This window comes from Dipodomys spectabilis, unplaced genomic scaffold, assembly GCF_019054845.1.
Source record: "Dipodomys spectabilis isolate Male_0828 unplaced genomic scaffold, ASM1905484v1 ptg000669l, whole genome shotgun sequence".
NCBI lineage: Eukaryota > Metazoa > Chordata > Mammalia > Rodentia > Heteromyidae > Dipodomys > Dipodomys spectabilis.
In genome coordinates this window covers 5217-17611 of record NW_024871346.1, presented here as the reverse complement: position 1 = coordinate 17611, position 12395 = coordinate 5217, and the positions used below count along the sequence as shown (strand labels likewise).

At 47.4% G+C, this 12395-nt stretch overlaps 1 protein-coding gene across 1 annotated transcript in view; it reads left to right on the top strand.

The window, feature by feature from the left end:
- Hcrtr2 (hypocretin receptor 2) overlaps nucleotides 1-8598 on the top strand; it is a 49191-nt gene extending 40593 nt beyond the window's left edge. Inside the window, exons 4-7 of the mRNA XM_042671873.1 lie at nucleotides 377-492; nucleotides 4869-5086; nucleotides 6623-6744; nucleotides 8369-8598. Coding sequence (XP_042527807.1) covers nucleotides 377-492; nucleotides 4869-5086; nucleotides 6623-6744; nucleotides 8369-8598 — 686 coding nt within the window. The remainder of the gene's footprint in view (nucleotides 1-376; nucleotides 493-4868; nucleotides 5087-6622; nucleotides 6745-8368) is intronic.
- The last annotated feature ends 3797 nt before the right edge of the window (nucleotides 8599-12395 follow it).

The window sequence follows — 12395 nt, the reverse complement described above, 5'->3', positions numbered from 1 at the left end:
CAAATGTACCTAGAACCCAAACCTGGTCAGCTGTGACCAGCCAGTCAGCTAAAGCCACGGCTTAGGAAAGGCTTTTCATTAACGGACACGTGACTTTGAGCAGCCCGTGGCAATGCGAAGGAGGACTGGCCAGTTGCTGCTTTTCTGCGGGGACAGCCGAGGGGCTGAGAACTGGGCATCGGGCCTGGGCACACACGCATGCGCGGAGCAGGAAGGAGCGTGGTTCGGGAGGGAGCTATTTTCTGCTTCTCTGTCGTGTGCTAATGACCTCCTAAGGAAGGCAAATCCACCTCTGAAGGAAATGCTCAGGGAAGTCTCTTTATTTTGAAGAAGAGTTTCGCGTGTGAGCTGATGGTGCCTTTGCTTTCTGTCCTAGGTGACATCTACCCGAGGATGTACCACACCTGCTTCTTCCTGGTGACCTACATGGCCCCGCTCTGCCTCATGGTGCTGGCGTACCTGCAGATATTCCGGAAACTGTGGTGCCGACAGGTAGGTGAGACCGCTCTCTCCTCCGCCTCAGCGGGACGCACTGTGCGCAGAGTCCCCGGGCGCCGGTGCTTCGTGCCTCGCCTTTGCTTTACGCTGACTTTCAGGGAAGGTTCTCAGTCCTGCCTTGAGGACTTGAAATGAATAATACTAAAAGTTCAATCTCAGTGATTATCCGGGCTGATGTTAGTCTAGGAGTAACAGCACTAATTTAGCTTTTTATGAGCAATCATGAATAAAAATCCACTTAATGTGTCCCAAACCTCTAAATCTAAAAGATTGGCTTTTATGAGATTTATATAACACCTCTTAGCCTATGAGTTAAATATGTAATTTAAAAGATCTCATTTCTAGAAAAGCTGAAAAATCAGGCATAACTTAGAATTTTAACCCATGTGCACGACTCTGCATTGGTGTATGGACATTGGTTAGAGAATTCGGCCGCATCTCTGAAGGCTTGTACTCATCCACGCACAGTTCATCCAGCCGGTGCCTTTGTCTATCTGTCCTGCACAAGGCTGCACGCTTCAGTCTATGTCACCAATGCCTGACAATCTAGAGAAATTGCATACGCTCACGCAGAGAGCAAATCCTCCTGACAACAGAAGCACAGGAGGCTAGAGCAAATGAGTACCAAGGGGCCTTTAATCCAGGGCTACGCTGAACCTTGATGACTTGAAGAAAATCACCAGCAAACACAGGAACAGCTTCACAGAGCATAGAGAAGTAAGGAGGCTCAGATTCTTATTTTTAGCAAGCTGAATCTTGAAATGACAGAATGCTTAAAAGAGATGTGCACCTACCTTTTCCGAGATTATTGCCAGGGCCTTGAGAGGCTCAGTTTAGTGGGAAGCCATGCTCTGTCTGTTTCCTCTGAAGTATTCTTCAGCATTAGGGAAGCTTACAGTTGGTTCAACTATCTTACAAACCTCTCATTCAGCCCTGGAAGATGAGCCTTCATTCGCAGCTAAGTCCACCCTTGCTTCTCGAGGCCGTTTTCAAGATCACATTTGACCGGCCGTGTTACTTGTGAACAACCCTGCATGTCTCATAATGACCGAAGCGTTTCTTTGTCTCTATAGTTTCAAAGAAGGCACTGGCCTTACAACCTTGTAAGTGCAACCCGGGGCCAAGCTTATTCAACTTGTATCTCTCAAGTTCTTCAACTGAAACAAACAAACAAACACAAAAACCAACCCACAGCATCGGTAGCGGGGACGGGCGAGACTCTCACACGTGGCTGGTGCTTTCTGATCATGGCAGGAGCATTCTCCAGCATCTCTTCCCGGCCCCGCAGCCAGCCCCGCGCATCTCAGGGCACTCTGCTGGGCTGGTGTCCGGACTTCTCCCAGCTTGGCTGAGTCCTTTCACTGTTGATTATTCTGCTGTGAAACAGACATGCGGTCTACACATGAATTCCGTTCTGAGGGAAGGAAATATTCTCTGGCCCCTTCCAGGGCAGTGGAGATCTTTGATGAGCTGTAGCTAGGTGATCTTGAAAAATCCTATGAAAATGGATGATCCTGGATCCAAGCTGTTATGCCGGCTTTGCCACCCTGCCTGTGTCTGGAACACAGACATTTGCAAAGTATTTATATGATACCAAGCAATTGTCTTTTTACTTAAATTGGTGGTGCTCAGCTCTGCCAAGTCTATACTAAATTCCACATTGCGTTACAGGTTTAGAAGTCATCCACATATTCTTTCTGATGAATTGTTCCAATCAGGACAAGGCACGCCATTCAGAAGATCTGCAGTCAAGCGCCCAGACTATGAAACTAAAATATTTACAAAACAGATTGGAAAGGATGATAGCAAGTTGATCTGAGCTCTTCAGCGGTCACAATAAAGTAAATTAACCCCAAATGGGTAATTATGTAGAATTCTGCTTGAGCAATTCTCAATTTCCAACTGTTAGTATCTTAAACGGAGTTGTATGGTGCCCTGTGAGCCATTAGGCCAGTAAGTGAACCGCCGAATGGAAGGCCTGCCCTATTTGCTTAACACTGCAGAGATGTGTGGAATCTGTTGTCTACTCCGAGACTCTCAGGGCAAACTCTGTGTCCTGGTTTGACTTTCTCAAGAATTTCATGCTTCATTAAAGAGCCAGTTTGTTCTCTGCTAGAACCAGTTATTTAACTTCTCTCTCTGACAATATGACGCAGGAAACTCAATCAGAAAACTACAGGCCCTTCTCTGAAACTCCTGTTTTCAAGAACGTCTTCTTCCCGGCTTGGACTCCTGTGCACGTGTTCTCCAGGCCCACGCCTCTGCATAACACGGTATCTAAGTCTCAGCATGCACAAGAACTTCTGTCAATCTGTGCCGGAGATATCTACTGAGCACTGAAGGGGTAGGGTTGGGGGAGAGGCTCCAAATCCTGTCATTTCAACTTGTGAGAGACCTTGCTCTTCTCAGCCGCTCCACCATCCCTTTCTGTGCTTGCATTCTTCAACGACCTTCCCAGAGAAGTTAACACAGGAATCACAAGCATGGGAGGAGATGGAAAGAATGGCAGGGTTGTACACAGACACAACTCAAAGCACGCACAGAAATAGAGCAGGAGCAGAGGCGAACACAAAAGATGGTACAGAGACACACCTGCGTGTAGTTTCTTTCATATGAGGATTGAAAAACAATCACAGGAAAGCAATAGTTATAAAATTGTGAAGGTTCAGCTTATGATCTACAAACACCTAATCACAGGAAGTGGGGCGGGGGAGGAACAAAGTTGTACTAGAGCAAAGATTGTTATTATATCTATATCTATATCTATCTATCTATCTATCTATCTATCTATCTATCTATCTATCTATCTAACTGTTGAGATCAAACAAGCACCAATCCAAGTGCCTTGTTTAGATTGGGCTGTAATCCTCAATAACACCACTAAGAAAACATTCTTTAAACTGACTGAATCTCATAAAATGGTTTACATTTGTGCCTAAAACTAGATTCCCTATCCTCTTCAGACCAAGTTCTCCTCCAGATACGCAGTTTTCCTGTACAACTTACAAGAGTGAGGCTGAGGAGCTGGGAAACAAAGCCTCCTCTGACCTTGTGAAGGTCATCATCGGAAGCCAAGTGCCAGGCACCTGTATTGGTCCATCTGTAGCCGGTCCGTTTGTCCGTTTGCACCCTGCAGCTGCTGGCAGCTTCTCTGTATGTGGCCCTCTCTGACACTGACAGGGGCCGTCAGAGGCAGAATGCTCCATCCTCCGGGAGCACTCGGTACCAGCCCTGCAGAAGTGCGCATGATCTCCCTGAGATCATGTCAAACAGTTCGAGACCAGTTAGCAGCTTTCACGCTGCGGTTCTCTCCCCAGGGTCACCGCTGCATCTCTTTAGTTGTCTTTAAAAAACAAACTCCTGGAAAAGAGAGGCACAGAAGAGGAAGAGGTCAAGTCTGCCCCACCGCAGGGTGGGTTGGAAGCCTGGGCTGGGTTACCACGGTGCGGGAGCACTCTCTCCACGCCAGAGCCTGCCAGGTGAGGACAGGAGGCCTTGCTTCCTCCAGAAGGGCGGGATTCCGTTTGGGTCAGATGCCTACTCTTCAGGGGTAGAAGACAGCCAAAGAAACCAATCATTTCCTCTACGTACACATCGAAGTAAAATCTGATCCTACCATTAAAGATTATCTGGGGCACTCTGATCCTGTGGTGTCAAAAACTAAACCCAAGCCACCTCTGCTCTGTTCTGGGCGACACGGACCCCTGTGGGTCCTCTTGGTGTGCACTGACACACTCGGGCGGTACGCTCTTACCGCACGGCAGTGCGCTTTCCTCTCAGGAGTCACATGCTGAGCTTCCCGGCTTTCCCCGCGACCTCTTCACGAGCGTGTAACCTCCCTCGAACGCTTTACCCTGCCATCCTCACGGAACCGTCAGAAGAAACGGAAAGGCACAAGCCATGGCACGGAACTGTCCCGAATCCTAGTGAGTTACGAAACACGATGGAAGATGACCGCCGATCCTCAGGCTCGCTGTGTGTGTTTGAACACACCAAACACCAGATCTTCTTAGATCTTTGCCCCTTCTGGTCAGAGGCTTTGTCCATCGGTGAGCCGCTGGGAGTTGGGCTGCAAGGTCCTCTCTCTCCACACAGCAGCAGATGGCAGTAGTGATGCATGGGGAAAAAATCAGTTCAGGGTACTTTCTCAGTTACGTGCTGGGTTTTCCTTCTGTGTCATAAAATTCAGGACTGCAGGATCTAGGATTTCTAACGAAATAGTGCAGCTTACCGCCTCCTAGCCCCGGCCCACCCCCTTTCTTAATTCGCGGTTCTGTTTGACCCTGTCACGATTGTCTCCTGCTGGCCCAGCTTCTCTCCGGTGGAGGGGTACTCAGTCAAGCACTCCTGAAGGGCCTCTCTGCTTTCAGATTCCTGGGGCCTCCTCCGTGGTTCAGAGGAAATGGAAGCCCCTGCAGCCGTTGCAGGCTCAGCGGCCGGGACACCAGCCCAGGTCCCGGGTCAGCGCCGTGGCCGCCGAAGTAAAGCAGATCAAAGCCAGGAGGAAAACGGCGCGCATGCTCATGGTGGTGCTGCTGGTGTTTGCCGTGTGCTACCTGCCCATCAGCATCCTCAACGTGCTGAAAAGGTGAGGAGAGAGCCGTGGCGGCGGCAGCGGCGGCGGCTGCTGCTGCTGCTGCGACGGGAGAAACAGCCAAGTGTCAGCCTGGACACATTGCTCCTCTCAGCGTGCTCAGACTCTGTGCTCTGTCTGTGCAGACTCCTGCAGTAACATCCTTGAGCAAACTGCGAGTCTTTAGGCATAGAAAAAGTTCCAATCGCAAAATGAGCACGCGAACATAATATACAAACAGACAGCTTCCACCACACTGGACAGTTGTCTTCTTTGAAGAAGTATCTTTGGGACCATTGAGCTATTGAGCTATTGTTTCCAAGACAAACATGAAATAATCCTTTTTAAAGAATAAAAACAGGTCAGGCCCCAGTGGCTCACGCCTGCCTGTCAGCCCAGCTACTCAGGAGGCTGAGATCTAAGGATTGCAATTCAAAGCCATCCCCAATCGGAAAGTCCATGAGACTCGAACCTCCAATTAACCACCAAAAAGCCAGAAGTGGACCTGTGGCTCAAGTAGTAGAGTGCTAGCAAAACAGCTCAGGGGCAGTGCCCAGGCCTCGAGTTCAAGGCCTAGGACTGGCAGGCACACACACACACACACACACACACACACACACACACACACAAGAATGTTTAGCTTTCAGTTGTGAACATTAAACATAAATGAATTATTGCAAGTCAGTGATGTCATGGAAACAGCTCACAACGCATACCCCTTCTCTCCCTGCCTTTTCCTCCTTCCTACTTTTCAAAACCCTACCTGTCAGTAATGCTTCCCTGAGGCTACCCAATTAAATACCTTTCTCTCCAAAGAAAATAAATATTTGCCTAAGGGAAAAGTCTTTGATTTAAAAAACATTTTTAGAGGTTTTGAGCATTCTGCTCTTTTCCAAAAAGTAAAAAATAAAGTTGGAAAAATCATCTTAAAAATAGTTATTTTCTTCATATATAAATACATATTATATATATATATATATATTTTGGGGGGGGGGTCTGGTCGTGGGGCCTGAACTCTGGGCCTGGGCGCTGTCCCTCAGCTCTTCAGCTCAAGGCGAGCACTCTACCAGCTGAGCCACAGCACCACTTCCGGCTTTTTCTGCTTATGTGGTGCTGAGGAATGGAACCCAGGGCCTCATGCATGCAAGGCAAGCGCTCTACCACTTGAGCCACTTCCCAGCCCCTCTCCATATAGTTTTATAAGAAAGGAGTTTGTCTAAATTTGCCCAAGTTTGTCACGTTTGCCTTTTCAGTCTGCCGCTCACACAAGCACAGGTTCAGCCTTCCCTCGGAATGTAACTTCAATTGTCTCACTCGAGTACAACCTTCGCAAAGTACGGGGTCTCTGTAGAACGTCCAGAAGTTCCTTTCTATCCCCTCTGTTGCATCCTGGAAAACAAACAACAAACAAGCACGCAAATCAGAGGTGGGGGAGGGGAGCGGGCAGGAGGGGCGGGGTCAGTGGGGGTCCAGCCGCGCTTGGTGGGGGTGTAATCATGGAAAAGTCGCACCGGCCCACCTCCGATCCCTGTCTCCGCTTCCTTCCTGCAGGGTCTTTGGGATGTTCGCCCACACGGAGGACAGAGAGACCGTGTACGCCTGGTTTACCTTCTCACACTGGCTGGTCTATGCCAACAGTGCTGCCAACCCAATTATTTATAATTTCCTCAGCGGTAAGCCTGCGCGGTTTTCCCCAACCCGGGGGATGCTGGTGGGGCTGGGAGGCTGGCAGGGCAGGAAAAGCTTCGGCAAGGCTTTGAATCATGCTTTGCCCTGACTCGATTGGCATTCAACATACTGGTTCTTGTTGTCTGCTCTGGATTTTCGAGACAGGGTCTTACCATATAGTCCAAACAGGCCTCCAACTCAAAATCCTTCCGTCTCAGCTTCCAGAGTGCTGGGACTACAGGTGTGCACCACCATGCCTGCCGGTGGAGGAGTTTCTTCCTTTAGGAAATGGAATATTCACTACCTAACTCATCAGAGAAAACTTCCCAAGTTAGTTTATCCTAGTAAAACCCACACAGTGGTAAAACACATGGCAAGCGGAAAGTTGTGAGACATGAATAGCAACCAATCTCCCATGGCGTAGCTTGGCATTATGGTTGAGGATGTTTTAAATGTGTCAGCTTGGCTTTGGTGTATTGTCCTTTTACCCAATCACGTAGCCTAAAGAAGGTTGAGCCAGACCGTCTCCACGCAGAGGTGTTTCTCCTGCGGGTCCTGCTTACCTCAAGCATTTTCTCTAACCACAAACGTACCGTGTGGACAGAGAGACATCCACTTACGCATGTAGGATTTACTCAACCCAAGGCATTATAGACTCAATAGAATCTTAACATTTCAATAACAATTGTTATATTTACATTTGCCTCGTTGATTTTAGAACTGTGTTTTCATTAGCCACATTTTTTGGGGGGGGAGCATTTTTCTTTCTCTACTCTATTTCCTTCTTGGATTTATTTCCATGTAGATAGCAATTCTGCATGTTGAAATAGAAGTTCATTTTATTACACATTTAATCAATTATCTGCATCTTCCAACTCCATTTCTTGGCTTTCTGGTTGAGCCAGTGTTTTGCTTTGTTTTGTTGATTTAGAGGATGCATTGAGCAGCTGGTAGATTATAAGTTATAGTTTCTCAGGAAAGAGAAGTTCTTGGCGGTATTATTGCACATTAAGGTAACTGCAGGTGACAATATCATACTACATAATTTAAACAGATAGCAAGACAGAACTTGAAATGTTTTTAAAGAAAAGAGACATGTTTGAGAACCTGGGCTATATTTAGCCTGATTCAAGCAGGCACAAACTGATGTATGAAGCAACCTTCACGTGGTATTTCATTAAGAGGCATGCCTTTTACTTTTTTTCTTTTGTTTTTTTTTTTTGTTGGTCGTGGGGCTTGAACTCTGCGCCTGGGCACTGTCCATCAGCTCTTCAGCTCAAGGTGGGCACTCTACCACTTGAGCCACACTTCCAGTTTTCTGGTGGTTCATTGGAGATAAGAGTCTCATGGACTTTCCTGCCCAGGCTCCCTTTGAATTGCAATCCTCAGGTCTCAGTCTCCTGAGTAGCTGGGATGACAGGCGAGAGCCACTGGTGCCCAGCTAGGAGCCTTATTCTTGTAGGTCATTATTTCATGAGCTTACCACGCTTCCACACACACACACACACACACACACACACACAAATGAACTTCCTTTTCCCATTTCTCTCCATCTGCATGGTTAGTTCGGCTTGCTTGGGCCCTGCTTTATCCTGCTTCCTTTTTCTTTCTTTCTCCCTGGTTTCCCAGGCAAGTTCCGGGAGGAATTCAAAGCTGCGTTTTCTTGCTGTTGTCTGGGCATTGGCCACGGCCAGGAAGACCGGCTGGCCCGGGGTAGGACCAGCACCGAGAGCAGGAAGTCCCTGACCACGCAGATCAGCAACTTGGAGAACTTGTCCAGACTGTCAGAGCAGGTGCTGCTCACCAGCCTCAGCACGCTGCCGGCCGCCAATGGGGCGGGCCCACCGCAGGACCGGTAGAGGAGACGCCGGTAGAGGAGACACGGAGACCAGGAGACGCGAAGATGCGTCCTCCCGTGACCCTGGCCACACCACGCTTTTTACAAAAACAAACATCTCTGTACATAGTTTTGCTATCCCCGGGATCAGAGGCTGAAACGATTATTGATCTTTTTTTCTTTTTTCTTTTTTAATTTATCATTGCTTTTTGGAAATTTCAAAAAGAAGAAGCCAGTGGAAAACCACTTCTCGATTTTTGGCTTCCACACGTGAGCAGTTCAAGCTTCGGCTCAGCTTCTTTGAGGCTAGTTCAAGTGTTAAAATCTGCGTCAGTGAAGTGAATCCTTCTCATTCCTTTTATAATGCTTTGCTGTTTTTAAACTTACCTGTTTAAATTGGCCATTCAAGGTTGTCAAAGGTGATTTAATGATTTGCTCTTGGCTGCAAAAAGAAGCAGCCATTTGAATTCTCAGTTATCAGTAGACATATGCTAGTCGACTTAAATCTTTCAAAAAGTCAAGGACTGTCATTATACAGTGACTCCCGAGGGAAGATTTATATACAGAAGCTTACTATTCACAGAGATCCAAGAGCTATCTTTGCACATCACCCATGACAGATTCCATTAAACTTTGTTTTCCACGAATTCCACCCCCCAGTCACTCAGTTTCCTCAGGTCTGAAGCTGCCTCGTCTCTTACGTTTCTTGTCCAACACACACTCAGTAAGGCTCCATGTCAAAGTAAAAACTGGGTAGAAACTGCTAGAACGCACATGAATTTCCAGCTCTGAGGGAGGGCTTGAACACACAGTCGGGAAAATCCTGCGTCGTAACATTCTCCTAACCCACAAGCAACATTGCCTGTCTGCAGAGTGCACCTCTGTGCTGGCGGCAGGGACCGTGGAGGGTGCCTGCAGGCTTGTCCCCATGCTCTGAGGCGGACATGGGGACATAGCTTAGTTCTGGTCTAGGGCACAGTGACCGGTTTGACGCCCCTGCCATGACCCACAGTGTGGCAGGCGGGCACAGATGCCCGGAGGGTCCTTGCTCGGGGCGAAGCAGCCAGGCAACCAGGGAGAGCAGCCGAGCTGCTAGGCTCTCCTCCTGTCCTGCCACAGAGCCGGGTCTGTGGCCGTGGCTTTGCTCCGGGCTGGGGGCCGTGGCCAGGCGGTCGGAGAGACAGAGCTTTGCTCTTTCTTAGCTTCCAGAAGTAAAGAGAACACGGTGTGTTTGGTGTGCACGTGAAGCATGGAGTTCAAAGCACTGATGCTTCAAATCTGAGGAAATCTGAAGAAAATGCACCATTTTTCGGATTCAGACATCCTCCGCCCCGTGGCGTTCAGGGAAAGAGGTTCTCTGTGCTGGAGATCGCAGCCAGGCCTTGCTTGTGCTAAAAGGAAACACTGACCCAAAACAGAGCGGTCTTCTAGAGATGTACCTCTTCATTTTTCCAACTCTTTGTTCTCATCTCAGAGAAAAACACTACAAAATTATCCGCAATTTGTTCTCTGTCTCAGAATGTAGGATTTTATTACCTTGTGCCTTTTAGTACTCAAGGAAAAGCCCGTCTCGTGAGGCTCTCCAAAGCCACACTGCAGAGTCTCAGCGCTCGCCCATCAAAGCAAGACTTTATAAATCTCTCCTTTCTCCCCGTGGACATTCGAGAATATTTTTTTTTGTCTCACGTATGCTGCATGAAAGGAGAGCTGCAGTTTTCAGAGTGCGATGAAAGTGAGCGCTTTAATTCGAAGGTAACTTCGAATTACGTTAGTAATATGCCTTAATAGCCAAGTAACAGGTTAGAGTCAGAGTAAATAGTATTTTACACTTTATATGTGTAGTCCTTGTTATTGACAAAAAACAAATGAGAGGCTGTGGGAGGGTTAAGGGGAGGGGGGAGAGAGCGAGAGGAAGAGAGGGGAGGGAGCAGGAGACCAACTCCGAGAGGAGGCGTGTGTGGGACAGACCCCGTCAGAATTCATTTGCTCTAAACCAGTGATGTCCGATCTCCCCGGAGCTTGTTAAACGGGCAGACTTCCACGCTGCCCATGCCTGCCCAGCCAGCAGCTCGAGCCGGGGTGGGACTGTGTGTGCTTAGCAGCCTTCCTGGATTTCAAAGTGTTTCGTAAGATCTGAACCACTGTAACTCTCCAGGCCTCCGCGCATCAGCCCATGCAAAATAAGGTTTCTAACCACACAGCTCTCTACCACAGAGACCACCGCCGTCTCTACCATCAAGCTAGTTGGAGATCTGAAGGAAGACCCTGTAATCCGCCATGTCTTGCTCAGAGATTCTGGCTTGCAGCGGGAGGGCCTCGAGGCTGGAAGTACAGATGCAGGATGGTCACAAGGCCCGGGAGGCTCTGTGGCGTGATCTGGAGAACTGCAGACCTACAGTGTCTCCACCCCTAATTTCCTCTGCTCAACTTTGAGTTTTGTGGAAGCAGATAGCTTTGAAGAATGCGTATTTCCCAGAAGGAAAACACGACAAACACCACCACCATGAGGGAAGTACAAAGCCAGGCCCCGGGCTACCACCCACGCGGGGACCCAGGGATTGTGGGAGAGCCCAGGACTCCGTCTGCTTTTCTTCCTAAGACAAATGGTGATGGAGTGGCAGGCTGTAAATTCTGTCAGTGTTACTGGGAAATCACAAGGGTCAACCTCTTACCTCATTATGTGCCAATAACACAAATGAGAAGACTTCGGATCAGATGTCTGTGTTGGAACTTAATTATGGTATCCATTGAATATGTACCTCTCATTTTTTTCTGCTATATTTCAATGATTTAATGTAAGATGTCAATGTCACTGAAATTTTGTTATAAGTAACAATGCTCTCATGGTTTTATGTGCTAGAGAACATATTTGAACTTCACTCTTTTTTAGATTTCTACAAAACCATTAAAGGTGGGTGTTTTACTTTGTACAATCCTGGGGAAAGGTGACCCTCGCTTTGTGAAGAAAAAAAGAAATACTTAAAACTTTTCCAAATTTGTAGAGATCTTGGATAGAAGATACCTGTTGCAAATTATTGAGAAGTTGGTTGCAAATGGTTTTAGGGATAAAGATACTAAATTCTGCTCTCAGCATATACTGTTTTTATGGATATGGTAGCTATGCTGGTAACATCTGAACTTCAACAATCTGAATATTTTTAAATATGAGATAATAGAATGGCAAAAACCTGACTTGTTTCTTGACTCAGTTGGAGTCAAGAGACTAGCGTAACAGTATCCTTTTCACATTCCATTTAAGTCATGACAGTAGCCAACTGCATTTCAACGAAGTCAGACTCGCCATTGTAATAAAAGCGGTGTTAGAAGAGATGACTTTTCTACTTCCTACAAGCCACGAGACAAACACAAAAGAGTTTCACTAGGTTATGTTCCAATAGTTCTCAAATTGCATGAAGCAAAAGACCTTTAGAACCAATATATAAACAGGGAGATCGTATTCATTTAGGTCTATCTATTCCGTTACCATGGGGAGCACCAAGTACAAAGTACAAAGGCATGAAAAGTGCTACTTTCTCCAAAGCTCACTGGGAATCTTTTTCTACACAACTACTCCTACTAAAAGCGGGGGCTAGGGCGAAGACCCTCCCTCCCTAATTTGCCACGTATTTGTATTCTTTTAAATTTTCTTCAGAAGCTTTGGAGTTCAAATGTCTTCTCGGTTTCTCACGCGATGTGTTTCTGTAACTTGTATCTATGTATGTACCATGCCAACTGTCCGACAATTACATTGCAAAAGAAGTGCTCTGTGCCTGGCTGGTCCGTGTCTCGATGGCGAAGTCTCTGGTCAGATCCCAGATG